This window comes from Ochlerotatus camptorhynchus, unplaced genomic scaffold, assembly GCF_037179485.1.
Source record: "Ochlerotatus camptorhynchus isolate MF236.1 unplaced genomic scaffold, CSIRO-AGI_Acam_v1.1 ptg000276l, whole genome shotgun sequence".
NCBI classification, from domain to species: Eukaryota; Metazoa; Arthropoda; class Insecta; order Diptera; family Culicidae; genus Ochlerotatus; species Ochlerotatus camptorhynchus.
Genome location: NW_027040765.1, coordinates 303,451 through 330,807, shown reverse-complemented (window position 1 = coordinate 330,807; position 27,357 = coordinate 303,451). Strand labels below are relative to the sequence as shown.

The 27,357-nt window shown below is 39.9% G+C and overlaps 1 protein-coding gene across 1 annotated transcript; it reads right to left on the bottom strand.

Annotated features, from left to right (window-relative positions):
• Positions 1-22,036: 22,036 nt before the first annotated feature.
• On the bottom strand, positions 22,037-22,900 carry LOC135706271 (uncharacterized; the record flags this gene model as incomplete). The annotated part of the gene is made up of 1 exon (XM_065227836.1): positions 22,037-22,900. A coding segment is annotated over exon 1 (672 nt), but the record flags the coding sequence as incomplete, so codon positions are not given.
• Positions 22,901-27,357: the final 4,457 nt, after the last annotated feature.

Sequence of the window (27,357 nt, the reverse complement as noted above, 5' to 3'; positions counted from 1 at the left end):
TTCGATCGCAACTCTTGAGTTTTTTATTCGCGGACAATTTTGTAAAATGCAAGCCCTTTTCAGAACGGCTGTAATATTTGTATGTACTAGTTAACAGCCCTGCAGAGAACGGCTATTGCATGATAATATATTATAATTTTATGATTTAGTGACGTTCAAAAAGCACCAAACTCATAACGCTGAAAATGAGAAATTGCTCCAATTTCGTCATTTCTTGATCGATTTTGATGGAACAACTTCAAATCGATTAGGAATTGTTTCTTGCTTTTGATTTTTCAACAGTGTGCCGTATTTTTGCTTAACTTCTAAAATGTGAAAAAAAATCTGAACTCGAACTTTTTTTAATGACCATGCTGACCACAAGGAACTTCCAAATTATTTCATAGTAAGACTGCAATTATGAACAACCTTCGCAAAATCTGGTCTATTGAAACCAGTTTATTAAGCAATGATGTAATGTATCTTATTGTTAAGGCGAAAACCATTAGGTACGTAAAAGTTATACTGTCAACTCTCTTCAACTTGACATTGAAGGGATCATCGAGTTAGAGAGACCATCGAGTTTTGGAGGTGAATTTTAGAAATTTATTTGAGGAATGGTGGTCAAAGTAGCATGGTCCATCGAGTTAGGGATAATATTGAGCTAGAGAGAGAGAGTGATCGAGTAAAGGACTTGTACTTCACAAAATTGTTCGCGGATCAAAAGCTCAAAGGAGTTCCAACCTAGAATTTCGTCTAAACCATGGCTCACTTATAGGGTCCCCCAGAATATCTAAGCACGATTAAAAAAAAACATAACGTAACTCTGTTTACAGCAAATTCGATTTTTATTTCGTATTCATGTTCTCTAAAGTATACTCTTACTTTTTGACGTACGTCATTAGCTTCAGCACAGATGCCTTTCCAACGATTTTGGATACTTTTTCCCAGTCTTTCGCAAACGTTGTAACGGAATCCGCTGCCTTTACATGTTTCCGCAAATATGCTTTGACCCAACAAGTTTCGATTGGCCTGGCCTGGGAACATGAACCGACGCCAAATCCGTCCAAAACAGTACTGACGCGTCGTGTTTGCGGATCATGGGTAACAGATGCTTGTTTAAACACTCAGGCACTTAGACATCGGATGTCATTGTCTCCTTTATCACAAACGGTTTGGAAAGCATACCACACTCACAAATGGCTTGCCTTTTTACCGAATGTTTCGGTAACAAATTTACTTATCTGCGTCGTCAACACTTCGGCCATCACGAACGGTGTAGTACTGAACGGTGTAGTACGTCGCGTGCCTTATTTGTTTACCTGTGCACCAAAATTTGTTCCTTATAGTTTTTTGAATTCGAGGGATATATTCTCAATTACTATATTAATCACTACCTAACGTAACATTTGAAATGCCTATCATCTTGTGTAAACAAAACTTGTATGATCCTTTTCGCACTTACCGAAGTAGGAGGAATTGCAAAACTTAGCTAATTCTCGTTTTTATCACAAGGCTAACTCTTTTGACTGAAGTGTAATAAAGAATATCCGTCAAACACTTTCGAAAACATTTTTTAATACAACAAAGTGTCAAAATCTAGAGAAAATTCATGAAGTTCCCTGGGTAGCAAACTTGATTATTGAATTATTAATCAACTCTTTATTCATCAGAACAACACTAGAATGAACCAGGGGAAGCTCATAAGTTTTGACAGGCGCACCGGCGCAACCATCCATTTGCCTGGCAATCAGACATCCAAGTGCACAGCGAGAAATGCACGCTTTAGACACCCATACATCACAAATGTTCTTCTAATTTAAACGCACACATTCATACCGGTCTGCAAGTATGATACACGTCCAAAGCGTACCAGACTGCTGTTTCCGTGTTGCTCCCGTTTGACGCGTGACTGCTGAAAGTTTCAATTACAACTAGTGGTGCAAACCGCCATGTATTGTGGAAAATTTGTGGTATGTTTCAAGAGGGTATAGAAGGTCTGCTTGGCTTACATAAGGCATTGACCATTCACAAACTTGCCACCCGCCACCCAAAAAAAAACTCGCTTTTAGGTGCACTATTTAACGAGTTTTGTCATTTTGAGAAATCAATGCATTAAGGATTAGGCAGACCATCCCAACTGAATTTAATCCTTTTTGAAGCAAACCAAGGTCGAAGATTTAATTGAACCACACCATAAAATAATGTATTCCTGGTCACATGTGGTCTGGAGTAAAGCAGTACAGCTATAATGTGACCATTAAATCTATAAAAATCTTAATGCATTTTTTAAAATTATTTACAGCTATGTAGTGCACAGGTTGCACATGTGGACGGGACGCCACTGAATTTAACGTATGATTCATCGTCCATCGTCACGTACACCGATTTTCCGCACAGCAATTGGTCGTTAAACTTCCGATCCCTCGGTTTGACGGATCCGTTTTGGCTTCTTCTGCTTCTTATACGTCTCTAAACCCATTCTTGCCTTGCCCCGTTGGACGTTACTTCGAGAATTTCACTTTTGACGTAGACTACGTCTTACGGGAAGGTACTGGGGGTGAATCGAAAATCTAAAATTGCGACCGCCACGAAAAAGTGTATGATTTTGAACGCTTATAACTTTGTCATTTATAAATGAAATTAAAATCCAAATACACCAATCGATAGGAAACACCTTTTGTAAGCTGTTACAATAAACGCTTTTTCAATTTTTTCACAAAAAAACTGTTTTAAAAATTGACAAATAAAAAGTGATAATTTTATCACTGTTTTCATGAAATAAACGTTCTCCCCAAACCCAGTCCTCATAATCAAGTTCAATTTGGTTGCAGATCGTGCTGCTTGAATCTGAAAAAAAAAACTATAAAACAGCGCTGCTAATGTACCTCAACTCATTCACTGCTTGATCGTCAAGCAGTCCAGTCCGGTTTCGTCCGCTCTCTCTCTTGAGTATTAGTTCTGTGACAGTCCGTTCGCGTCTCCCTTTCGCGGTGATAAGTGAAACATCGTTCGATCCCAGTATGGGAAAACCGCCGCGTGGTGATGCGGTTGCAAGCGCGTCCGGGAAGCGTTCCCGTCAGGAAATCGCCAACGCTCAGTCGGCCTCGAAAAAGCTGCTGTCCAACAACCGGTACGCCATTCTGGAAAATGGTTATGAATAGGAAATAAAGAAGAAGGAGAAACTACCACCCTTTTTTGTCAAGGGATTCCCGCCTGGACTTCGGGAAAACATCGAGTACTACATCGAGAAAGGCTTCTTGAAGTGCACCATGCGCCTGTGCTCTGAAGGCATCATGCTGATGGTACCAGCAAGGAAGGACTACAAGGCCGTTGAAGTGCTGCTGAAGCAGAAAAAATGGGAGTATTTCTCTCACGACATCGAGGAGGACAAGCCGCTCAAGGTGGTCGTGCGCGGTTTGCCAGATATGGAAATCGCCGCACTGTCGGATGAGCTGAAGAAGAACGGCCTAAGGCCATCGCAAGTCTTCAGAATGAATCGGCACGACGCCTCCCGCAAGTGGGTGCACGACGTTAGGCATACGGTCGTTAGGCATACGGACGTTAGGCATACGTACGTTAGGCATACGGAGGTTAGGCATAATGTACGATAGGCATAATGGACATTGGGCATAAAGGACGTTAGGCATAATGGACGTTAGGCATAATCTACCGGATGAATTCCAGAAGGATGATAATGGAGACCGTCTATTGATTGCTGACTTCGGTGACAATAATGAAAGAGCCTTAATTTTTGGAACTCATGAACGACGTCTTGGACAGGCAAAGTATTGGGTTACATATGGTACGTTTGCCACAGTTCCTTGTTTGTTTCGGCAACTCGTCACTGTTCATGGAAGTATCGCTCCCTCACATCAGCAGACGGTTCCACTAGTTTTCATTCTGATGACAACAAAATCAGAATCGTTGTATCGAAAAGTATGGCAGGAAATCCTGGAAGCAGCAGGTATGTTTTTTTGGTTATAGAATGAAAAACCACAGAATTAACCATTCTTGATTTCATGAGCTGTTCTTTGGCATCATATTTTATTCAACCTTGGCTGTTTTTTTGTTATTGAATGAAAAATCACAGAATTCACCATTCTTTATTTCATGAGCTGTTCTTTGAAGAAAACCTTTTCTTCTTTGACTTTTGCAATATGTGTGTAAGAATATATTACAACAAATGTGTGATTTTTTTATTTCTAGATGCGACTGATTTCAAGATATAGTTCAAAACTAAGCTGAGTTTTCATTGTAAGATTACTTAACCACTATCGCTACTAATCATGGATCTAAGTAAATATGTAGATACGTCACTTATGATATGATAAATAATGGATTCCAAACTGTGCTTATTAAATAAACTATGTTTGTTTAACTTGTATCATTTTTTATTCAACGCTAAGCCTAATTTAAGCATTGTTTACAGGTTTACAGGTTAAGCAGGTTTCTAGAGTTGCACAGCAGCAAGGTATTTTATGCCTAACGTCCATTATGCCTAATGACTTTATGCCTAACGTCCATTATGCCTAACGTCCGTATGCCTAACGTCCGTATGCCTACCGTATTTATGCCTAATGGGGTACACTCCCCGCAAGTACCGTGACCAGCTGTATTTGGTCCACCTCGAGCGAAACACAACGTGTTTGAAGGACCTGCAGTGTATTCGGGCGCTTTTCCACATCGTGGTTAAGTGGGAACGCTACCAACCTCGCCCCCGTAACGTCACCCAATGCTCAAACTGCTTCATGTTTGGGCAGGGGTCCAAAAATTGCCACATGGCTCATCGCTGCAACGAATGTGGCAAACAACACAAACCCGAAGAATGCGAGAGCATGGAGAACACCGATCCACAATGCGCCAACTGTGGTGCAGCACATCGAGCTACCAGCAAGTCTTGTCCGAAGCGTGCAGCACATCGAGCTACCAGCAAGTCTTGTCCGAAGCGTGCGGAATTCATGGAAATCCGCAAAAAGGCCTCTACGGGGTCGGAAAAAGGTACCGGCACGCAATGAGCAGAATTTCCCCGCCATTAGCCAACGGCGTCCGATTCCAATTCTTCCGCCACTACCGCTCAACAACTGTTTGGCTGCTGCTGCTGCATCGGTCCCATCAACTGCTGAGGTGCCAAACCATCCGGCTAATCCGAGCCGTCAGTCCTTTGCGGCAACGGTTTCGTCCCCTCCCCCGGGTCTATCGTGGCGTCGAAATGATGCCCCACCATCGCATGAAAACGAAGAGCTACTCACAACAGAGGAACTTATTACCATCATGGCAGAACCAATCATCATCAAGCGCTCCTGCAAAACCATAACCGAGCAGATTCTTGCTGCATCACGTTTCATCGACAATTATGGACCGTGAAACCATCAAGATCGCCTACTGGAACGCTTGCTCGCTCAAGAGCAAGATCATCGAGTTCATTGACTTCCTCAACAAACAAAACATCGACATCGCCGTTATCACCGAAACCCACCTGAAACTGGAGGTTAACGTCTACCTTCCTGACTTCCGGCTTCTAAGCCTAGATTGAACCAGCTCCGGGGGAGGAAGAGTTGCTATTGCTGTAAGGAGACACATCTGCTGTCGGCTTCTGCCGAGCTTCCAGTTGAAAACCATCGAAGCGTTAGGGGTAGAAGTCTCCACTCCTGTCGGCCCTATCACCATCATTGCGACGTACTGCCCCAAGCAAATCACCATCAGGGACGGGTCGGCAGCAGACCTTCGGAGGGACATCATCAAACAAACTCGACGGCGCGAAAAGTACATCATTGCTGGCGACCTGAACGCCAAACACCAGGCTTGGGGCAATAGTCGACGCAACCAAAACGGCACCATCCTTAACCAAGACCTGCAAGAGGCTCGCTACACCGTATTAGCGCTGGAGTCTCCCACCCGGTTGAGCCGGTCTGGCGTTCACTTCACCATTGACATCCTCATCAGCAACATGGGAGACAACATCTCGCTACCTGTGACCCATCAGGAGCTGAGTTCGGACCACTATCCGGTGGTGGCCGAAGTAGGCTCATCGGTCAACCGATTTCAAGCTTCCCGACGCAACTACCATCGTGTCAGCTGGGAGCAATCCCAACACTGTGTCGACTCCACTGTCGACTACGGTGTCCTTCCGGAGACGCCCGAAGACGTTGACCGGTGTCTGCGTTCCATCGAGGAGGCGATATCCCGGGCCAGGGACCAACACGTTCCAGTATCCAGACAGGTGAGCAATACTCTGAACCTTGATAGAATTACCACAGATCTCATCAGACTCCGTAACTCCATCCGAAGGCAATACCAGCGTTCTGGTTTGCGTGTCTTGAAGACCCATTGCAATCGTCTTACATGGATTGTGGACCTCAGAAATCAAGATTTTGCTAACAAAATCCGCTCTCTCCCAGATTGTGCAAAGCCCTTCTGGAAACTAACGAAAATTCTTAAAAACAAGCCCAGGCCCATTCCACCACTGACCCCACTGGATTGTCCCGGTGACCCAGTGGTTCATCTGATAACTCCTGAAGAGAAGGCTGCCACGATAGGTCAACATTTCGTCAGCTCCCATAATCTCGGACAAAACATTGACAGCCCTCATGAATCTGAGGTTGCTGAAAATGAAACCAATCTTCATCAGATTCCTAACATTTTTCCAGAGGAATGCGAGATTACGGCTGACGAACTGTTGGGCCTATATCAAATCATCTAAAAACATGACGGCCCCAGGTTTCGACAACATCCTGAATCTGGAACTCAAACACTTGAGTTCCAGATTCTACAACCATCTGGCACTGATTTTTAATCAGTTCCTCAGACTTGGCTACTTCCCCTCGTGTTGGAAGTCAGCTAAAGTCATACCCATCCGGAAACCTGAGAAGGATCCGTCCTCACCTTCAAGTTATCGACCAATCAGCCTTCTCTCAGGGTTATCAAAACTGTTCGAAAGAGCAGTCTACCACCGGCTCCTAACATCTGCCGATCAAAACAACATCTTACTCGAGGAACAGTTTGGTTTTCGGAAAGGTCGTTCGACCATCCACCAGCTGACTCGAGTGACAAACATTCTCAGTACCCAGACAACCAGAATGCACGTATATTCAAAGTTGTTTTCGTGATATACAAACATATATACAAACAAACAAGTCGTATAGAATGCAAAGAAATGGCTTATACGTACAAAAGTGGAGGCCATATACGTGCATATTTTAAGTTAATTTTAAACGAGTTGATTTAACATCATATGCAATTTGATCTGTAATAACAAATCCATTTTGAAAAGTCTTACGATGTAATCCGATTAAATTTGTGATACAGTACGACGGAAAAATGTGTCATCGCATTTAAGTCGGAAATTTGCATTCTATACGATTTAACTTAAACATAATGCGAGGTATGCCATTCTAATATGCGATTTTGACTTAAACTGTAGCAATTTACGATACTGTCTGTACATTGTTATACGACTTCTGGTTGTCTGGGTATGTTTCGAAAACATCTGCCATGGCGTTGTTAGACGTTGAAAAAGCGTTCGACAATGTCTGGCATGATGGTCTGGTGTTCAAATTGCAGCAGTACGGTCTTCCAATCTTCCTAGTGAAGATAATAAACAACTATCTATCGGACAGGACGTTCCGAGTCTCTCTGAATAGTATCACATCGGATGCTTTCAACATCGGTGCCGGAGTTCCACAAGGAAGCATCCTTGGTCCCATTCTATTCAACCTGTTCACCTCCGATATGCCGGCTCTCCCTGATGGTGGATCGTTGTCTCTGTTCGCAGATGACACATCCATCGTCTACAAGGGTAGGGTCATCGGAGCTCTGACTGCCAAACTTCAGAGAGGCCTGGACGTCTTGTCTGAATATTTCAACAGCTGGAAGATCCGTATCAACGCGGCAAAGACCCAGGTCATCATCTTTCCCACTCAAAATCTCCCAGACTTGTTCCGTCTGAAAATAATAAGATCTGCTTAAACGGCTCAGTGGTGGAATGGTCCAAAGAGGTCGTGTACCTCGGGGTAACATTAGACAGCAAGCTTCTTTTCAGGGAGCACGTTGACAAAACCAAAACCAAGTGCAACATCTTGATAAGATCGTTGTATCCACTCATCAACAGGAGGTCTACCCTGTCCCTGAAAAATAAGCTTGCTGTCTACAAACAAATCATCCTTCCCGTAATAGAATACGGGATGCCAATCTGGGAGAGTTGCGCAAAAAGCCACCACTTCAAAGGATCCAGAACAAGATCCTCTACAGTCCACCGCGAACTAGAAACTCTGAGGTTCACCGCCTGGCTGGTCTTCAGACACTGGAGTTACGGAGAGCTTCCTCCATCGCAAGGTTCAGAGATTGCTGTAGGCGATCCGACCAACAGATTGTCAGGGATCTGGCACGTTAGGTTAAATTAGGTTAAGTAGGTAGAATATCAAATTAAAACATTCAAACAACATACTTCACAAGAAGAAAATTGAAAAACATTACACAGTAAAACACAACATGTACAACACAAAATCAAAAAGTTCACCAAAGATGAAGAGCCCTTCTGGCTAACCTCTTGCCCTGTATTAGCAAATGTAAACCACATAACAAATCAAAAATAAAGAAGAATTTTACTACTTTATTTACTACTACCTCAACTCATTTTCGCTTCGGATGGCGGGTAAGCAGGTAGCAGCAGCAGCAGTAGCAGCAGTAACTGCAGAAGCAGTAGGAAGGCGGTTCCTGTCAAGCGCGCAGCGTTCGAGTTTTGCACCTCGAACTTTGCGCGTCGTTCCCGTCGAGATCACTGGCTGCTGGTAGCAGCGTAGCCTCGATGGCGCAAGCACTCCTTGGCTGAATGATAACTACAAATCTCGATTACTTTTTGAAAGGACATATCAGTTTTTGTAAACAACGCATTTTATCGTCGGTTTGGCATAACTAATAGCTCGCCCCACATACTAACACCACTATATTAGGTAGGGGAAAATTTCCTCTATCTCATGGTAGTGTTAGCATGCGTGGGTGAGCTACCAGTTACGCCAAATCGACGATCAAATGCGTTGTTTACAAAAGCTGATACGTTCCTTCGAAAAAGTAATCGAGAAATACTTCGTGGGCTGTGTACCAATTGCCGAGTTTTTTATCGTGACATTTCGAAAGTTATTTTCAATGTTCGAAAATGCCGGAAATTGATCAGTTTTCAAACAGAGCTCAGCTACGGTTACCAAAATTTAACTTCTAGTCGGTCCGAAATAACCACGCTCGTATAGCAGAGCTATTCGATAACTCATCTGTCACTTTTAACCACGAGTTAAATTAAACTCACCCATTGCGACACAGCCTTGGAAGTAAAATTAGGGCCATCAATAAATTACGTATATTTGTTTGACCAATTAACCCCCCTTCCCCCTCGGAGCGTATTTTGCAATGCACCTAATACATGGCCGGTCCCAACTTCTGAAATCCCTCTCCTCCCTCAACTACTACGTTATTTATGAAAGTTCCCACTGAGCAACACTGAAAATCAGAAGCACACCACACAAAACGGGTTGGACAATTTCGGTATTGATCATCAATATTTCGCGATCAGAGCATTTTAGCTTGAAATCCTTCCATTTAATTATCGGTACATCTTTAATCTATTGATTGAAATAAAAAAAAAATTCTTCATATAGTTTTTCAAAATTTCGTGCGTTTTACGAACGCACATTCATTATTTTGCATAAGAAAACGGGAACGGGGTGTTTCTGTGGTGATAAGAAGGATTTTCCTACACAGATTGCAGTTTTCTGTTCCAAGCACTGAAATTATCAGACGGTTCCTCTATTTATGCTTTTAGATTAGCTATGAAAGTCCCTCCTACTTGGAAAATTATGCTATACAACCCCAGTTATCTCTTATTTAGCATAAATAGAGGTACCGTCGTGTTTTTTCAGTGCTAGGTTCTGAAATTCGAAAGTGAGCGTTCAAAAGGGCCTACTTGTAATGTTCGATTCTCTTCATCGATTTTCTGTTTACATTGCTACAGCTATGCAAAACAATTCAATCTGAACATTGCATTAGGTTCTAAGTAACACACTGACAAGATTCTCTTCGTCGAATTTCTCCTTGAATCCACTCGACCCAGGTATTTTATGGACACATATCGATAAAAGAAGTTTTTATCTCGCATCTAATACAACAAACACAACAAGAAACGATTCTGTGCTCAAGTCATTAAGGCTGTGTTCCATTTGGTGAATGTTTACTTAAATTTGACAGATGGAAAATTTTCAAATACACCTGCTTATCCAGCAGACTTATTTCTGACAGACAAGGAATCAATTTTGACAGACGCTTTCTCGAAAATCGGGCGATCAACAACAGGGAATTTCGAACATCTTAATTTATTTTCGAAGTGTCAAATCTAAGAGAAAATTTTCCAAATGGAACACAGACTTAGGCTGTGAACCATTTGCTGAGTTAAATTTAACTCGTGGTTAAAAGTGACACTTCGAAAGTTATTTTCCATGTTCGAAAATCCCCGTGCTATCGATCGACCGGTTTTCGAGCCACGGTTGCCAAAATTTAACTTCTTGTCTGTCAGAAATAACCATGCTCGGATAGCAGGGTTAATCGATAACTTTTCATCTGTCAAATTTTAACCAAAAGTTAAAAAAAATCGCCAAATGGTTCAGAGCCTTAGTATTTATTTTTTATTTGTTCAATCTGTAGATAAAAGATGTACCGAGAACTTATTGGAGGGATTCATAGCTAATTGATATCCCGATCAACTATGAAATGTCGCATAACATTGGTGCAAAATTGGGCACTCCGTTTAGCATTTTGAAGTTGAATCGCTGAGGAAACCTTATTTCTGATCAATCTCATCACCACATAAAAATTTCAAGAGTACAGATATCAGCTCTCACAAAACTTATAACAAAGAAACTGGAACTTCACGTTTGTTGCAGTCCAGTACACAAGGAGTTTCAATTCCATGAGTTATGTCACAACCGTCCAAGATTTGTGTCCTAGAAATTTTGAAGTGATAGGGAATATCAGCCATCATGACGGTCATTGTTGGATGCTTCAGTGAATCACCTGAAGAAAGGCTTACTCATATCTGATTGTTATTTAGATTTGGTTGGTAATAGAATATGTATTCGCATTTTTATGAGGTCCTGAATTTAACCAAGTTTTACTAAGTAGGAAATCCAAAATATGTACATAGGACCGATATCATAGGTTACTTCTACTGTATTTTAAATCAATATCTAGAAAAACGCACCGAGAATTTCACTACACTGCTTTACGTAGTCTACGTCAACCATGCGGTCGTGTCTTGTACACAACCCCACCATTTTTTTTTAAATATTACTTGGTATAACTTAGGGTAGGAGATATTTTTATTTTTTTTTTTTTGTGTCAAGCTGGAGCTGCGTGACAGCTTAATTTTCAAGACTTGACCCATTGAATAAATGTTGCTTCTATCTTTTACAATACAGCAGAAGGACTAGCATATGTTGGCCGCTTGAACACTGGATTCCGTATGTATTGTTTCAAGATAGTTATAGAAAAAATGCTGTGACGTGTGCGCGTAGATACATCCACGTAGTAAACCGATTGAATAAGTAAATCCGTTTTGAACGAAATATCTAAATTATGTAAGTTACGAAAACCGCGCGAATTCCGAAAGCCGTGCGAGACAACCGAAGCGAAAAAAAAGCTTATTTTCATTTAAAAATTGCCACCAAAATAAATGTGATAACCTATGTTGGCAAGTTAATTAATTTTGGTTTCCTCCCTAGATAGATCTACTAATTTACTACTGAGCTTTGTATCAAATTAGTCAATTTAAAGAACGTATCAATCATTTCAAGATTTCGCGACCGCACCGAACAAATTCTATACTACATAAGCTCAAAAGCGTTTGACAAGCTCTACCGAATTGCGTATCACATCTGCGTAAGCTCCGTAGACGTAGGCGCGTTGATTCCGACAACCGCGAAAACTTAAACATGAATCAATACTACATAAGAAAAGATCGATTTTATGTAGGGTTTAGTTCATAGATTAACATTGACTGCTGTTTAAAAATGTAAGTACTTGAACACTAAGAAATAAGTTAACTCAAATGCTTTAACCGCATATATAAGAGATTTCGCGTATTGAGAGAATAATATAGTAATGGAGTACAACAAACTCACGGGAATACAATACCTCCAAAAGTTTAAAAGCTATTAATTGTCACATACCTCTACTTTCACTTATTTCCTAAACTATTCCTCTCCTTGTTAATCTGCTTAATGCTATTGGTCTACCTGCGTTTTCTTTTTAAAGTTCAAGACTAAATAAGAAGATTTATTCTACATCTTTAAAGGTTAGTTGCCTCCCTAAGCGGACCCCCCGCATACTAATTCCTTTGTTAATCTACTTAATGTCAATAGACTTTCTGAAGTTTCTTATTTAAGATCATTTGATGATTATGATATCTCATTAGTCTAATTTAATAAATTATTCAAAGAATTAGGATTCACCTAATCAATCATAACCCATCATGCTTTATTAAGTACCTGCACTTGTGCTTGTAATCTAAAATTAAACGTGTTTCAAGTACTTTTGATTTAAGCCTATACCTATTTATTATATCTTAGTTCAACCCAAGTAACACCTTCATGTGACTAAAATGCTTCATTTTGAAGTTAGTTTCCTAACTGATTTTTAAATTATATAGGGTATATGCTCCAACTATGCTCACACGCTTCCACTATGTCGCACCACAAAAATACGTATGGGTATGTCACAATAGAAGCACACCACAGTGGAAATCCCGAGCCATAGTTCAAACACTTATCCCAAATCAAAATAAAGCACATATAAGATTGGTTACAATACCATGTACAAAAATGATGTTTAACATTGTTTCCTGAGTAATACTTCAATGAAAACAACAATGAAAGCTTGTCACGCAAATAGAAGGAGCACCGTTGGGCACTTTCTGGAATATTTCAATAGTATAATTCCCTTGCAAACCCAAATAAATCTATCTGCGTAAAAATAAATAAAATAAGAGTGATTTGCGGCAAAACCCGCCAGTATCACACCCAACGTCAGTGCCTATACGTAAGCGTACTACGACGCGGCTCTCTATAAAAGGAGTAACAAGTGTGATACTATCACTGCTAGACTAGATCTTTGGTTCTCTCATGCAGTGGTTTATCAGAGAGGGGAAGCTTAGTAATCCCCATTGCCTGCTCATGACGCCATTCTATCGCGGCATGAGCCAGCAACGCCGACCATAAACCTACCGTCTCCAACACTCCACTAGCATGAAATTAAGCCCGCCCACCAACAGCAAGGTGCAAAAACTAGCCAAGGGGAGGGTTAGTATGGGAGCATTTTTTTCCCGATAAATTATTGGTTATTATGATGTTTTCCAATACATGGCCAATTTGTAATTTTATAAGGCTTCAACTCTTGCGCTTTTTACGCTGGAGCTTTTTAAATGGAGTAATATGAAATATGAATGATTGCTTGAATTTGTCATTGAAGGGTATTTTCAACTTCTTTACTAGCTGTGTTGCTTGGGTTCACATTAAGATTTTCAACTGCACATCAATTCAAATTACATCTCTCGGATACTCTCCAAGATACTATAGGTAGCTCTGATATCCAGTATTTTCCAAAATACTAGGAATCTCAAAAATTATTCCAGAGATCTTAAGTTGATCATAGATCTCCAAAACATTCTCAAGATACTTGTTTTAGATTTCAGCTTGATCAGGTATCATTCTGAAGATTTCCAATAGCCCAACAATTCAAATCACACCTCCTAGTTATTCTCTCAAATGCCAAATTGCTCAGAAATTATTCCAAATACCTCCAGGTGATCATAGATGTACACACTTGGAAATACCTAATTTTACACGTGACGGAATCCATCTTTGACATAAAGGATGAGACGTAAACAAACATGGCATGTAAAATTAAGTGCTCCGAAACTGAAAAGTTTGTCACTCGACGAAAAGAACGTTTGATTGAGCTGAATTTCACGTCTTTTATGACTCAATGTTATGTCCAAATTGACGCTCGTATATGTCAGTCGCAGAGCACCTAAATGTACATGAATTTTTCTAAGTGTGTACAAAATGTCCTGAAAATATTTGTTTGAGACTTTAGCTTGATCAGGTATCATTCTGAAGATCTTTCACTGCACATCAATTCAAATCATATTCCCCAGATATTCTCTCAAATACCAGGTTGCTCAGAAATTATTCCAAATACCTCCAAGCGATCATCGATCTCCAAAAACTATTTGTTATTTGGATATTTGTTCAAGTCTTCAGCTTCATCAAGTATCATTCTTAAGATCTTTCACTGAATAACAATTCAAATGATACGTTCCAGATGTCCTCTAAATATACAAGGTCGATCATAAATTATTCCTTCATTAAACCTCTAGGTGATCATAGATCTCCAAAAACTCTTCAGGATATATGTTCATGTTTTCAGCTTGATCAGGTATCACACTGAAGTTCTTAAACTGCTTAACAAATCTAACTTACTTCTCCCAGCTATTTTGGAAGATACCATGTTGCTCAGAAATTATTTTAAACCTCCTTCAGGTGAACATAGATCTCCAAAAAATCCTCAAGACATTAGTTTTAGACTTCAACTTGATCGGGTATCATTCTGAAGATTTTCAACAGCTCATCAATGCGAATCACATCTCCCAGCTATTCTCTCAAATACCAAATAGCTCAAATGAATCCAATGATCTCCAGGTGATGATAGATCTCCAAAAAGTTCTCAACATATTTGCTGAAGACTTCAGCTTGATCAGGTGTCATTCTGAAGATCCTAAACTACACCTCAATTCAAATCATATCTTAAGATACCAGGTTTCTCCAAAAATATACAAAAGACTTCCAGGTAATCCAAAGTTCTCAACATATTTGTTCAAGACTTCAGCTTGATCAGCCAACTAGCCAACGTCTCTAATAAAGACAAAAAAAAATCATTAGATATCATTCTGAAGATCTTAAACAGCACCACAATTCAAATCATATCTCAAGATACTAGGTTGTTCAGAAATTATTCAAAAGACCTCAAGGTAATCATATTTCCAAAAAATCTGTTAAAGTCTTCAGCGTGATGAAATTTTTCAACATGTCCCAGATATTCTCCCCAAGTAGTACAAAACAGTCACAGAAAGTTTCAGCAATTGTGACTGCAATGAGTCACATAGAAGTAACAAGTGTTTTACTAGGGTCTCATCATACCAGGTTGCGCAGAGATTATTGCAAAGACCTGCAGGTGATCAAATTTCTTCGAAATTTCACTGTTGTTGGGCAAATCATATCTTGTAGGCCTTTTTCAAAATACCAGGTAGCTCAGGAATTATTCAAAGGACGTCCAAATCATCATAGATCTCTAAAATAACACCAAGTGATAAGAGTTTACCTTGAAAACCGCAGGATGTTTTTCTCAAGATTGCAGATTGATCAGGTATAATTCTAAAGATATCCAAGTATTCCATAATCCATATCGCATTTCTCAGATTTTATTTCATAAGAAACACGTTAGCTTAGATATTATTTCAAAGACATTAAAGTGTTTTAAGATCTCCATAAAGTCGACTGTGTATGTTTTCAAGACTTCAGATTGATCAGGTACTATTGTACTGAAGATCTCAAACTGTTCATCAATTCCAATCAAGTATCTCGGATATTCTCTCATGATCCAAGGTGGCTCCGAAAATATTCCAAATACCATCACGTGATCAGAGATCTTTATTTTCTAGGCTTCTGGTTGAACTTGTTTTGTTCTGTGTTCAAGTCAAGTCCCCTACAAGATGACAGATAATCTTAGTTTCACGTACCCACTTGCAAATTTAGTAGAGGTCGCCACACAACGTAAACAAAGGGATTGTCCTTCACCGCCGCAACGGTGTTTCTCCATGAGAAACAAAATTTTTGTTTCACCATGTGAAACAGGCAAGAATGCCATATAAAAAGAGCGAATTTATGATTTTCGTGGTGAAATTAATACAAATTGAACCGATTGATTGAGTTTTATCTTGTATAATCGAATGGCAATCAAAATACTTCGATTTCTTCAGTTCTATTTTGCTCTTGGAATTGATCAACCTTCAGATTATTGCTTTGAACATAGTTGTGCGATGAAGGTTTACTCTCCCGTGTTTCTTTTACGGGGTAAGTAAAGTAAACGGTTTGAGAGGCTGAAATCGGCCTACGACAGACTACTAACTACTAACGTTGTACTAACGTTGTACTCTTTTAAGCTAGTAACTGAAATTGTACATTATGTAGTACTAGCTGCACAGATTTGTCGGATTAGCCGGAGAATACTGTAATAAGTACGCTCTTACTTGCTGCAAAACCATTCTTTCATTGTTCATCAATTTTTTTCAGTTTTGTGGTGACAGTCGTCCATACTTTTACTAGAGTACTGTAGTCGAAATCACTGAAAGTATTCTCGCTAAATTCTCATATGTTTCGATTAATTCGATGACAACCGCATATTTTCGATTAACAAATCATATGTTTAAGCTTTTGGTTCTGTTCTGTTCAAAGACATACGAGACTACACAAAACAATCATAAACTGTATGCCGGAGTAACTATGACACTCTTAAGGTTGCCTCGTCATCTAATTAGTGACGCGCATGAATGGATTAACGAGATTCCCTCTGTCCCTATCTACTATCTAGCGAAACCACAACCAGGGGAACGATACATACGACTGAAAATCAAAATTACTGGACATCACTGGACTTCCTATGTCGCTAATGTTAATGTTCACGTTGGACTTTACGTGTACCACACGCGCGTTCCGGTTTGGTAGGCACGCGACACTAAGATAAATTTTGAACTTGCATTTCATTTACTATACATCATTTCCACACTCACCCTATTCAGATAACACTTCTGAAAACAGCAGGAAATATTCTGGATTTGTCAAGCTGCCCCCGGGTTGGTTCAAGAATGCAACAATTCAAATCAAATTTTCAACTATGCAATGAGTCACCTATGGATGTCTTCGGAATTTTAGCTTTCTATAACACTCTGTTTATCTCCACCAAGCACAAATTGGCTCAAAATGGTTAAAATGTAACCCTAGCTTTTAGTTTTTACTTACTCAAATCCAATACCACAGAAACAAAATTTGGCACCGGATAATCGAGCCCTGGATAATCGAGTCTGACCTGTAATACAAAAAAATAAGAAATGTTATTTTAATTTCCATAACATCAACTGGTCCTTGTTATTTTATTAAATATAATTGGGTATAACTTCTTCATAAAAAGAGATATAGACGATGTTTTTATAACATGCGTCTCATATTGCTTCAAAATTATCTCGAAGAAGACAATCAATTATATTGTCGAGCAGTTTTAGGACGACCTTCTACCAGTGATGTGCAGTAATAAATATCAGATTTTTAAAGCTTACGATAAATAAAAATTCCTCAAGGTTCTATAAGAAAAAAATATCAAAATATTGTTCAACGGTGAAGTTCGAGTGGTAGGAAACGTAAATTTAAACTGCTCGCATGATATGATCCATTATGAGAAATTTGAATTAACAGATCCCAAGTAGCAATCTAAATGCTTGGAACATTTATTCTTATTTTACAATTGTTTTATCATAGCATCCCTTGCAGCCTGTGGTTATATTACGGTTTTGTGTGCTTGTCATAAAATCAGGCCGTCAAGTCGTCTTTAAAACTGTTTTGTGACTACTAAATTAAAACTCAGACTTCATAGTTTTAACGGTAGCTGTAAGGTGGTTCTGTATCACTACTTATAACTGCAGAATAAAACCAAAACAAAACATATAATTTTGTTTTATGGCATACTTTTCATGACCGATATAAAACTTGAAGCAGTCTTAGACCTTCATTAAAGCCTCATTACAACTATCATCTTTATCAGAGGCTTAAGATTCACAGATAAGAAATATTCTACAACAATTACAAAAAATACTCTGCACATTGTTACCAATATAAAAAAAAACAAATCTATTCAGATACATAAAATGAAAACCCCTTCAGTGCTTTTGAACACGATGAAGATTAGACGATCGCCAATATGAAACTCCTGAAGGATCTACAGTTATGGGCTTCCTCATATATAAGCCACAGTGCGGTGCAGGAGCTCTTAAAAATATTGAACAAGCGGCTTTCCGATACTCTTCCGAAAGATCCACGAACCCTTTTTAATACAACGCAGACAGTTTCACTAAATCCGGTTGGAGATTGCCAGTATTGGCATCACGGCTTTAAACTTTGTATTGGAAAAGCTTTTAGTGGATCCAATAAACAATCTTGATTACAAGAGAAAATAGGAGGATCGCTTGGAATGTTGAAATTTTGACAAGTTGCCAAGGTTTTTGTTTTGTTTTAAATATAACTGGGTATAACTTAGGGTAGGAGATATTAACGATGTTTTAATAACAAAACAAGCGTCTCATAATGCTTCAAAAGCATCTCGAAGAAGACAGTGATGAGAAATTTGAATTAACAGATGGTTTTCAGAGGGTCACCCTAAAGACATAGTAAAATAAATGTTCTAATACTTTTGTTTTAATATTTAGACATTTGGTGTCTTCGGTGAAGATTCTGTACAAAATCCCTTCTTTTGGTTCGTGTTAACATTAGGGTGGCCCTTAAATTAAAGCACTATCTCTTTTAACTCAAATATTTCAGTTAATATATTTTTATGAATATTAATAATCAAGATATTGATTACTCTCGTTGTACTCGTTGACTCTCTTTTTTTCATTTTTTTTTTTTTTTTTTTTTTAAACTCTTTATTTGTTCCAAATTCAAAATAAATTACATTTCATTTTAACCTAGGTGCTCCAGTTACTGCAGTAACGTACCAGCCTTAATTGTTATGATATATATCTAAGTGTTTTTTACATTGTTCATGTCTTGGCAATTCAGTATTTTAAACAGGTTTTTTAACCTGCATGTCAGTATAACAATTGATATCTTAAAACTAAAAACTAAAACTAAATCTTATCTAAGTATAAAGGGAATTAATCGTTGCAATTGAGGATTGCAACGATTTTTGCCTGAAATTATTAATTATTTTGTTGGATATTTGTGCTAAAGTCTCAACATTCGAAATTCTATGTATTTCGGTTGTACTGTACCAGGGAGGCAACTTCAAAATCATTTTCAGAATTTTGTTCTGAATCCTTTGAAGTGCTTTTTTCCTGGTAGTGCAGCAACTAGACCATATTGGCACAGCGTAAAGCATGGCCGGTCTAAAAACTTGTTTAAATATTAGAAGTTTATTCGTCAGGCAAAGTTTGGATTTCCTGTTTATAAGAGGATACAAACATTTTATATATTTGTTACATTTGGCTTGAATGCCCTCAATGTGATCTTTAAAAGTTAATTTTTGGTCAAGTATTAATCCAAGATATTTCACTTGGTTTGACCAGGAAATTGGAACTCCGTTCATAGTGACTATGTGACTACTACTAGGTTTCAAAAACGAAGCTCTAGGCTTATGTGGAAATATTATAAGTTGAGTTTTGGAAGCGTTGGGAGAAATCTTCCATTTTTGTAAATAAGAAGAGAAAATATCTAAACTTTTCTGCAGTCTGCTGCAAATAACACGAAGACTTCTTCCTTTAGCGGAAATGCCTGTGTCATCAGCGAACAAAGATTTGTGGCAACCCTGAGGCAAATCAGGGAGGTCCGAAGTGAAAATGTTATACAATATAGGCCCAAGAATGCTACCCTGAGGAACTCCTGCCCTAACAGGTAGTCGATTAGATTTGGAATTTTGATAATTTACTTGAAGAGTTCTGTCAGTTAAATAATTTTGAACTAATTTCATAATATAAAGTGGAAAATTAAACTTTTTCAATTTAGCAATCAAACCTTCATGCCAAACACTGTCGAATGCTTTTTCTATGTCTAGAAGAGCAACTCCAGTTGAGTGGCCTTCAGATTTGTTTGAACGAATTAAATTGGTAACTCTTAAGAGTTGATGAGTAGTTGAATGCCCATGGCGAAATCCAAACTGCTCATCTGCAAAAATTGAGTTCGTATTGATGTGAAGCATCATTCTATTCAAAATTATCTTTTCAAAAAGTTTACTTATTGAAGAAAGCAAACTTATTGGACGGTAGCTAGAAGCTTCAGCTGGATTTTTATCCGGTTTCAAAATTGGAACAACTTTTGCATTTTTCCATTTATCAGGAAAGTATGCCAAATGGAAACATCTGTTAAATAATTTTACCAAGAAAGACAAGGTACTCTCTGGGAGTTTTTTGATGAGGATATAGAAAATTCCATCATCACCTGGAGCTTTCATATTTTGAAAATTTTTAGTTATAGACCTTACTTCGTCCAAATCAGTCCCCCAGGAATCATCAAAAATATTTTCCCGAGAGAAAATATTCAGAAAATCCCGAGCAACCTGATTCTCAATAGGACTAGTAAGACCCAAACTGAAATTATGGGAACTCTCGAATTGCCTAGCAAGTTTCTGAGCTTTTTCCAAATTTGTGATCAAAATTTTACCACCTTCTTTAAGCGCTGGAATAGGCTTTTGAGGTTTTTTCAAAATTTTTGTGAGTTTACAAAAGGGTTTGGAACTCGGGTCTAATTTAGAAATATTATTTTCAAAAGTTTTGTTCCTCAGGGCAGAGAATCGCTTTTTAATTTGTTTTTGCAAATCCCGCCAGATAAATTTCATGGCAGGATCGCGTGTTCTTTGATATTGTCTCCTACGGACATTTTTAAGACGGATCAAGAGCTGAAGATCATCGTCTATTATAATTGAATCGAATTTAACCTCGCATTTTGGTACTGAGGCAGCTCTTGCTTCAACTATAGAAGTAGTCAGAGATTCAAGAGCATAATTAATTTCATCTTTGGTTTGCAAAGGAATGTTTGGATCGAAGTTATATTCCATAAATGTTCGATACTGCTCCCAATCAGCTCTATGGTAATTGAAAGTAGAGCTGTTGGGATTACAAATTATTTCTTGGGATATTTCAAAAGTTACTGGAAGGTGATCAGAACCGAAGTCAGCATGGGTAGCCAATTGGCTACAAAGTTGACATGAATCAGTTAAGACCAAATCAATAGTGGAGGGATTTCTTGCAGAAGAAAAGCATGTTGGGCTGTTTGGATACTGAATAGTGTAATAACCTGCAGAACAATCATCAAACAGAATATTACCATTGGAATTGCTTTGAGCATTATTCCATGAGCGGTGTTTTGCATTAAAATCACCAATAATGAAGAATTTAGACCTATGACGGGTAAGTTTCTGGAGGTCACCCTTGAGAAAATTCTTTTGCTGGCCTACGCATTGGAATGGCAAATAGGCAGATATAAACGTAAGTTGTCCAAATTTTGTTTCAACAGAAACTCCCAAAGTTTCAAAAACTTTGGTTTCAAATGAAGAAAGAATTTTATGTTTGATTCGTCTATGAATAATGATGGCAACGCCACCACAGGGTCCATCAAGACGATCATTTCTATAAATCAAGTAATTTGCGTCCTTCTTAACCTTATGGGCAGGTTTAAGGAACGTTTCAGTTATAACGGCAATATGCACGTTATGAACTCTCAAAAAGTTAAATAGCTCGTCTTCATTATCTTTAAGAGATCGAGCATTCCAATTTACAATATTTAATGCTTTAAAATCCATTACTGAATTTTAAAGTCATGACAATATTATTTGCAAATTTTACTCCAGTTTGAATAGCATCAAACATGGAGTTAGATTTAAGCATATCAGAAATCATGTCAATTAATGAATTCTGTAAAAATTCCATTTTGGGGGCAGTAATGCTTCCTAAGTCAAAATTGTCAAAATTTCCGTTAGAACGTTGGTTAGTATTTTGATTTCTACCCGCTGCAATAGCAGCATAGGTAGCTCCATTAACTCGCTGAGCATTGTTAGCAGTGAGGGGAACAGGTACAGATGAAACATTTGAAGCAGGGGAGATATTTGTACCTACGGGTACGAATGTAGAATTTGTTCCTCGCTGACCGTTGTTAACAGCAGAGGAATTTGTACCTGGTCGGAAACGTGGAGCGTTTCCTACCTGACGGTTAGAACGAGATTGTAGGATCGCTTTGCGAGTCTTACATTCCCAAAAATTGGATTTGTGGTTTTCACCACAATTTGAACATTTAAATTTCTTAGGATCTTCCTTCACAGGACAGTCGTCCTTTGCGTGAGAGGAATCACCACAATTCATGCATTTAGCTGGCATGTAGCAATTTTTAGTTCCGTGACCCCATCCCTGGCACTTACGGCACTGGGTGAGGTTTTGGAAATTTCCTCCAGTCTTCCTGAAGTGTTCCCACTTCACTCGGACATGGAGCATAAGGCTAGCTTTTTCTAAGGCCTTAAGGTTGTTCAGTTCACTAGACTTGAAGTGAACTAAATAAAAATCATTAGAAATCCCGTTGCGCGAATCGCCAGGACGGGATTTCATTTTCATTTTGATTACTTGGAGTGGCACAACTCCAAGTAATTTTGCCAGTTCATCTTTGATCTGATCCAGGGATTCACCACTGGGCAGTCCTTTCATGACAACCTTGAACACACGTTCAGTTTTGGTGTCGTAAGTAAAAAATTTGTGCTTCTTCTCAGTAAGATACTTGAGAAGACATTTAAATCCGTCCAAGGATTCAGCCAATACACGGCATTCACCCCGACGTCCAATTTGTAGTGAAAACTTAACTTTCACGAAATTCAAAAGTTCCATGCGAAGAGCATGGAAATCGGTAGTGGTTATCACAATAGGGGGAATCTTTTCCTTCTTGGCATTAAGCCGGGAAAGTTTACTAGAATTTTTCTTGGATGATGGATCATTCTCATCATCCGTGAGCAAATCAAATTGATTACTCAAATTAATTTCATCAGAAGGGGGGTCAAGAGTTTGCCCCTTTCTTTTGCGTTTAGGCGCCATGGCGGCAGTAAATTTTTATCCAAATCGACTTCCAAGCAGATTACTATAAGAATCTGAAGGATCGAAGAGGAATTTTCCAAATCGATATCCAAGAAGGATTACCTCGGGTAGGGTCCAAACAAGGATCGAAGAGGAATAAGAGTTAAACAAGGTAGAAAATTTTTACAGGTTGAGCACTGAAAAGTGCTGTTTAAATTTGTTGTAGCTTTAGGTAGTAGTAACACTTCCTTCAGCAAAAAGCAAATAGATCCGCACGGCAAGAGAGCACGATGCGGACTGGATCTTTTTTTTTTTTTTTTTTTTTTTTTTTTTTTTTTCATTAATTACTTTATTTGTACAGGCTGAATTGAATAAACTTTACAGAGCCGAGTTATCATTTTCGTTATACATTATTACTGTTTTATATATAAAGTTAAAGGAACTGGACCGAGTACTCGCGGTTGTCTCGAGGTTAGTGGAGATTTACAATTTTTTTTGATGGGAAAAGGGAGAAGGAGGATTAAAATGTGGTTTACGATACAAATATTTAATTAATCCTAAAACATGAAATTATTTCTATTCATTTTGAAAACAGGCGTATGAAGTCTCGACCCAAGTCCAACCCTTTGAACCATGCAAACTTCGACATCTTAGGGATAATTGAATGTAGCCATCGTCCCAAGGTCCCTTGACTCTATTGATGTTGCCAGCTTACGAGCGACTGCTGACGATAAATAGAGAAAAATTCACTATAGGCGATTTGTCGATCATAAATGTCGCCTTCCATAGTGCCCACCTTCGCAAGTGATCATTACCCAAAATTGAGCAATGCGAAGGGACCCACGCGAAGGTGATCATGAAAGAGCGCTCGGATAAAGCACTAAGCAGTTCTCGTATTTTCAAGAGCATAATGACGAAGCAATCATAGGACGATGATGCTCTGGAATTCCGCGGATTTCCTGCGTCATATATAAATCAAAATTCACTGAATTGCCGAAATCGGAGAAGACTACACGATTGGGAATGTTTCTTGAAGGGCTGACATCCTGTGTTGAATATAGGTAGTACAAAGTCATAAAACATGTTTGAGGTTTTAGCTCCAGAAGCTTCTCAAAGTTTTCGATCACCAGTGTGTTCATTACTTCGCAACGGGTGAGGATACGGATACGTCTATTAACGTCTCTTTAAACTGTTCCCCTACAAGAGGAGAATTTAGTTCATTTGAGACGGGTTTTAAACATCAGCTGTTTCATCATTGTGTCCCCCGTTAGATCGGTCGTCCTCCCTCACACACCTTGGTCTTTAGGACCTTAAAAACTGCCTCTTGTTGAATGAAGTGGCATGACTACCAGTCATTTTCTTTCTAATGCCACTTCAACTTACTCATGCTTATATCATATCGTATAAGTCTGAGTGGTGTGAAGTGAAATTTTCTTCATGTTGGTAGTGTTGAAATAAACGTTTCATCACCGTCGGTTGGTAGAGAGAAGTGTCAAACGGCTTTTTGTGCAGAGCCGATTCGTGACTTTGTGATTGTTTGTTGACATTGTTCATAGCTGGAGTTTTTAAGGAGTGGAATAAAATTCAGAATGAAGTGTTTTGCTCACTTTTGCAATTATAAAGATGGACACGACGAAAAGCGAAGCCTATTCAGTGGAAGTGCTGTCGAAATTCCCTGGGACCTCCAATGGCAACGATTTGACTTCCCTCCAAATCGTGTGAAACTCGAACATGAAAACTCTATAGAACCCCCGTAGAACCTCGCTGGCAGCAACTAAAATATCCACTGAAACCTCTTCTGTCGCGGGAAAAATCTATTGAAATTTCCTGGAACTTTTGTACTATCATCACAAATCTCCTTAGAACGTTCTCCGAAGTCACAGTCGTTCCTGAGCGAAAAAAAAATCGGAGGGGTTTTTTTCAGCGCAGGAGTCTACTTTGGTCCAAAATACGCAATAATACTGTTATTTTTAATTGTTTGAGTCGTTTCGAATCACGTTTTTAAAAAGATCAAAAACATTACTGAAAAATATTTATTTTTTATTTTGGACGATAACAATACTTCTATCTATTTCAACGAACCACAATGATAAAAAAGTGGTTCGATTTGACAGCTCGAAAGTGGTTCGATTTTGAGGTCCAGCTTCGCACCACTCAGGTATAAGTCTAACACCCTCAGGAAGTTGAGTACAGTTTGCTCTGTACTCCTGTCGTTGAACAATACCTCACGGATTGTACCAACGACACCCATATCTTCCCTTAATTGTGCTCTTGCCGGGCACTCCACCAATAGATGATTTACATCTAATACCACACCGCATCCCTGACAGTAGGCCACACTGCCGCTAAAACGAGGTCCATGAGTGAGCCGTGTATGACCAATCCACTCTTGTGTAGTGTTCTTGATACGACGCAGGAATGCATCACGGTTGTTATGCCAAGACCCATTCCATGCGTATCGCGAGGTCTGCTTCACCCAGCGGGTAGCGTCACTATAGGGCACCGGAGTGGCCTCTAGCCGAGCAAGACGACCCTGGTTAGCTAGTTTATCAGCAGCCTCATTCCCTGGTATACCTGCGTGTCCAGGTACCCATACAAAGGTTATGTTAGCGTACCGTTGCACCTCTAACAGCCACGGGTGTCCAACCTGCCCATGCTCAAGGGCAGAGAGACAACTCGCAGAGTCAGAAAATACAACGGCCTGAGACCCATTTGCTAGCCTACAAGCTTGCAGGAGAGCATAGGCCTCAGCTGAGAAGATACCACAGAGACCGGGTAACCGGCCTCCCCAGACACCCCATAACCAACCTCCTCTTCGATTAATGAACCGTCCGTAAATAGCTTGAGCCTTCCCTCGTATGAGGCAGCGACCTCCCTAAATGCAGCTTCCGCCACACTAGAGCTAGCCCCCGCCCCGCACATAGCTTTAACCCTCCAATCAACTTTCGGGACAGTAGCATCCCATGCCCGTTGCCATAGCCTAGCTCGCTGGGCTAACGTGGGAAGATCTACTCCCGTCAAGTCGCTCCACCATTCTCTCGCCCTTGCAACCGTGGGCCTGTCATTGAGAATGGGATCCCTTTCTAGGAGCCTTAGCGCCTTGGTGGCCAGGTCTTCGGTGACAACATTCACCAAAGGAACCTTTCCATTCTCCACCAACAGAGAAGCTATCGGTGAAGACCTCAACGCTCCGCTACAAATTCTGTACGCCTCATTGTACTGAGGTTCCAGAATCTTGAGCAGGGAGACACCACCCCTGCTCCACAGTTCCGCCCCGTAAAGGATGCTAGGGACAACCAGAGCCCTAGCAACCTTGGTCAATGTACGGCGAGAGGCTTCAGAGAAGCGACCATTTAGGGTCCGAAGGATATTCAACTTGTTGTTGACGTTATCCTTCACCAACTTGGCGTGCTTAACAAATCGGAGTTTGTTATCAATAGTCACACCAAGCAGTTTCATCTCGCGTACGGCCTTGACCGCATGCTCACCGATACTAAGATAAGGCAGGTTCGGTCTGTGATGATGGCCAAAGCAGACGTGCAGCAGTTTGGACTTCTTGGGGGAAATCACAAACCCAACACCATCCGCCCAGTCAACGACAGACTGAACTGCATCCTGCATCTTGTGCCTAACCACCCTACCGTATTTACCTAACACGATAAGGGTAATATTATCGGCGTATACAATGATGTATACTTCCTTGGGAATGCGTTCAAACACTGAGAAACAGTGTAACCGAGAGTACAGACTCTTGCGGGATGCCATTCTCCAGCAACCTCGAGGAAGAGGTTGCGCTAGCGTTCAATACTCGGAACCTACGGTTCTGTAGAAAGTTTTCTACGTAGTTAAACATACATCCTTGGAAGTCCCAGCTCTTGAGAGAAATCAAGATAGGAAGCTTCCATGTCATATCATATGCCTTGGACAAATCGAGGGAAACTACATCTACATGCAAATCTTCCGACGAGGCCTTGTCCAATAAATGATCGAGCTCAGAGAAGAACGTCTCCGACCCATAGCCGCATCGAAATGCGTGTTGCCGTGGGTGGATCCGTCCTTGCCTCTCCAGCTCGGTTGACAGACTACGGTTAACCATCCACTCGAGTGTTTTCCCATGCAACTCAGCAGGGTTATCGGTCGATAACCCTCTGTTAGGGTTTTATCCTTCCCAGGTTTGGGAATAGGAATAACCAACCCTTCTTTCCACTCGTCCGGTATCTGGCCAGAAAGCCAGAGAAGAGCCAATCGGCCGACAAGGGGTAATCTCCTAAGCAAGGGATACCCGCTGTCGTCAGGGCCCGCAGCCTTACCAATACCGCGGCGCAGGGCCCAGTTGAGCTCTTCAAGCCCTGTTGTAGTCTTTAACTAGACTACACTGCCTGTCACGGGAGTAGCGGTACTCCCCCTCAGCCAATGACTTTACACGAAGGAACTCATCACTGTGATTGCTATTTGCCGACACCATG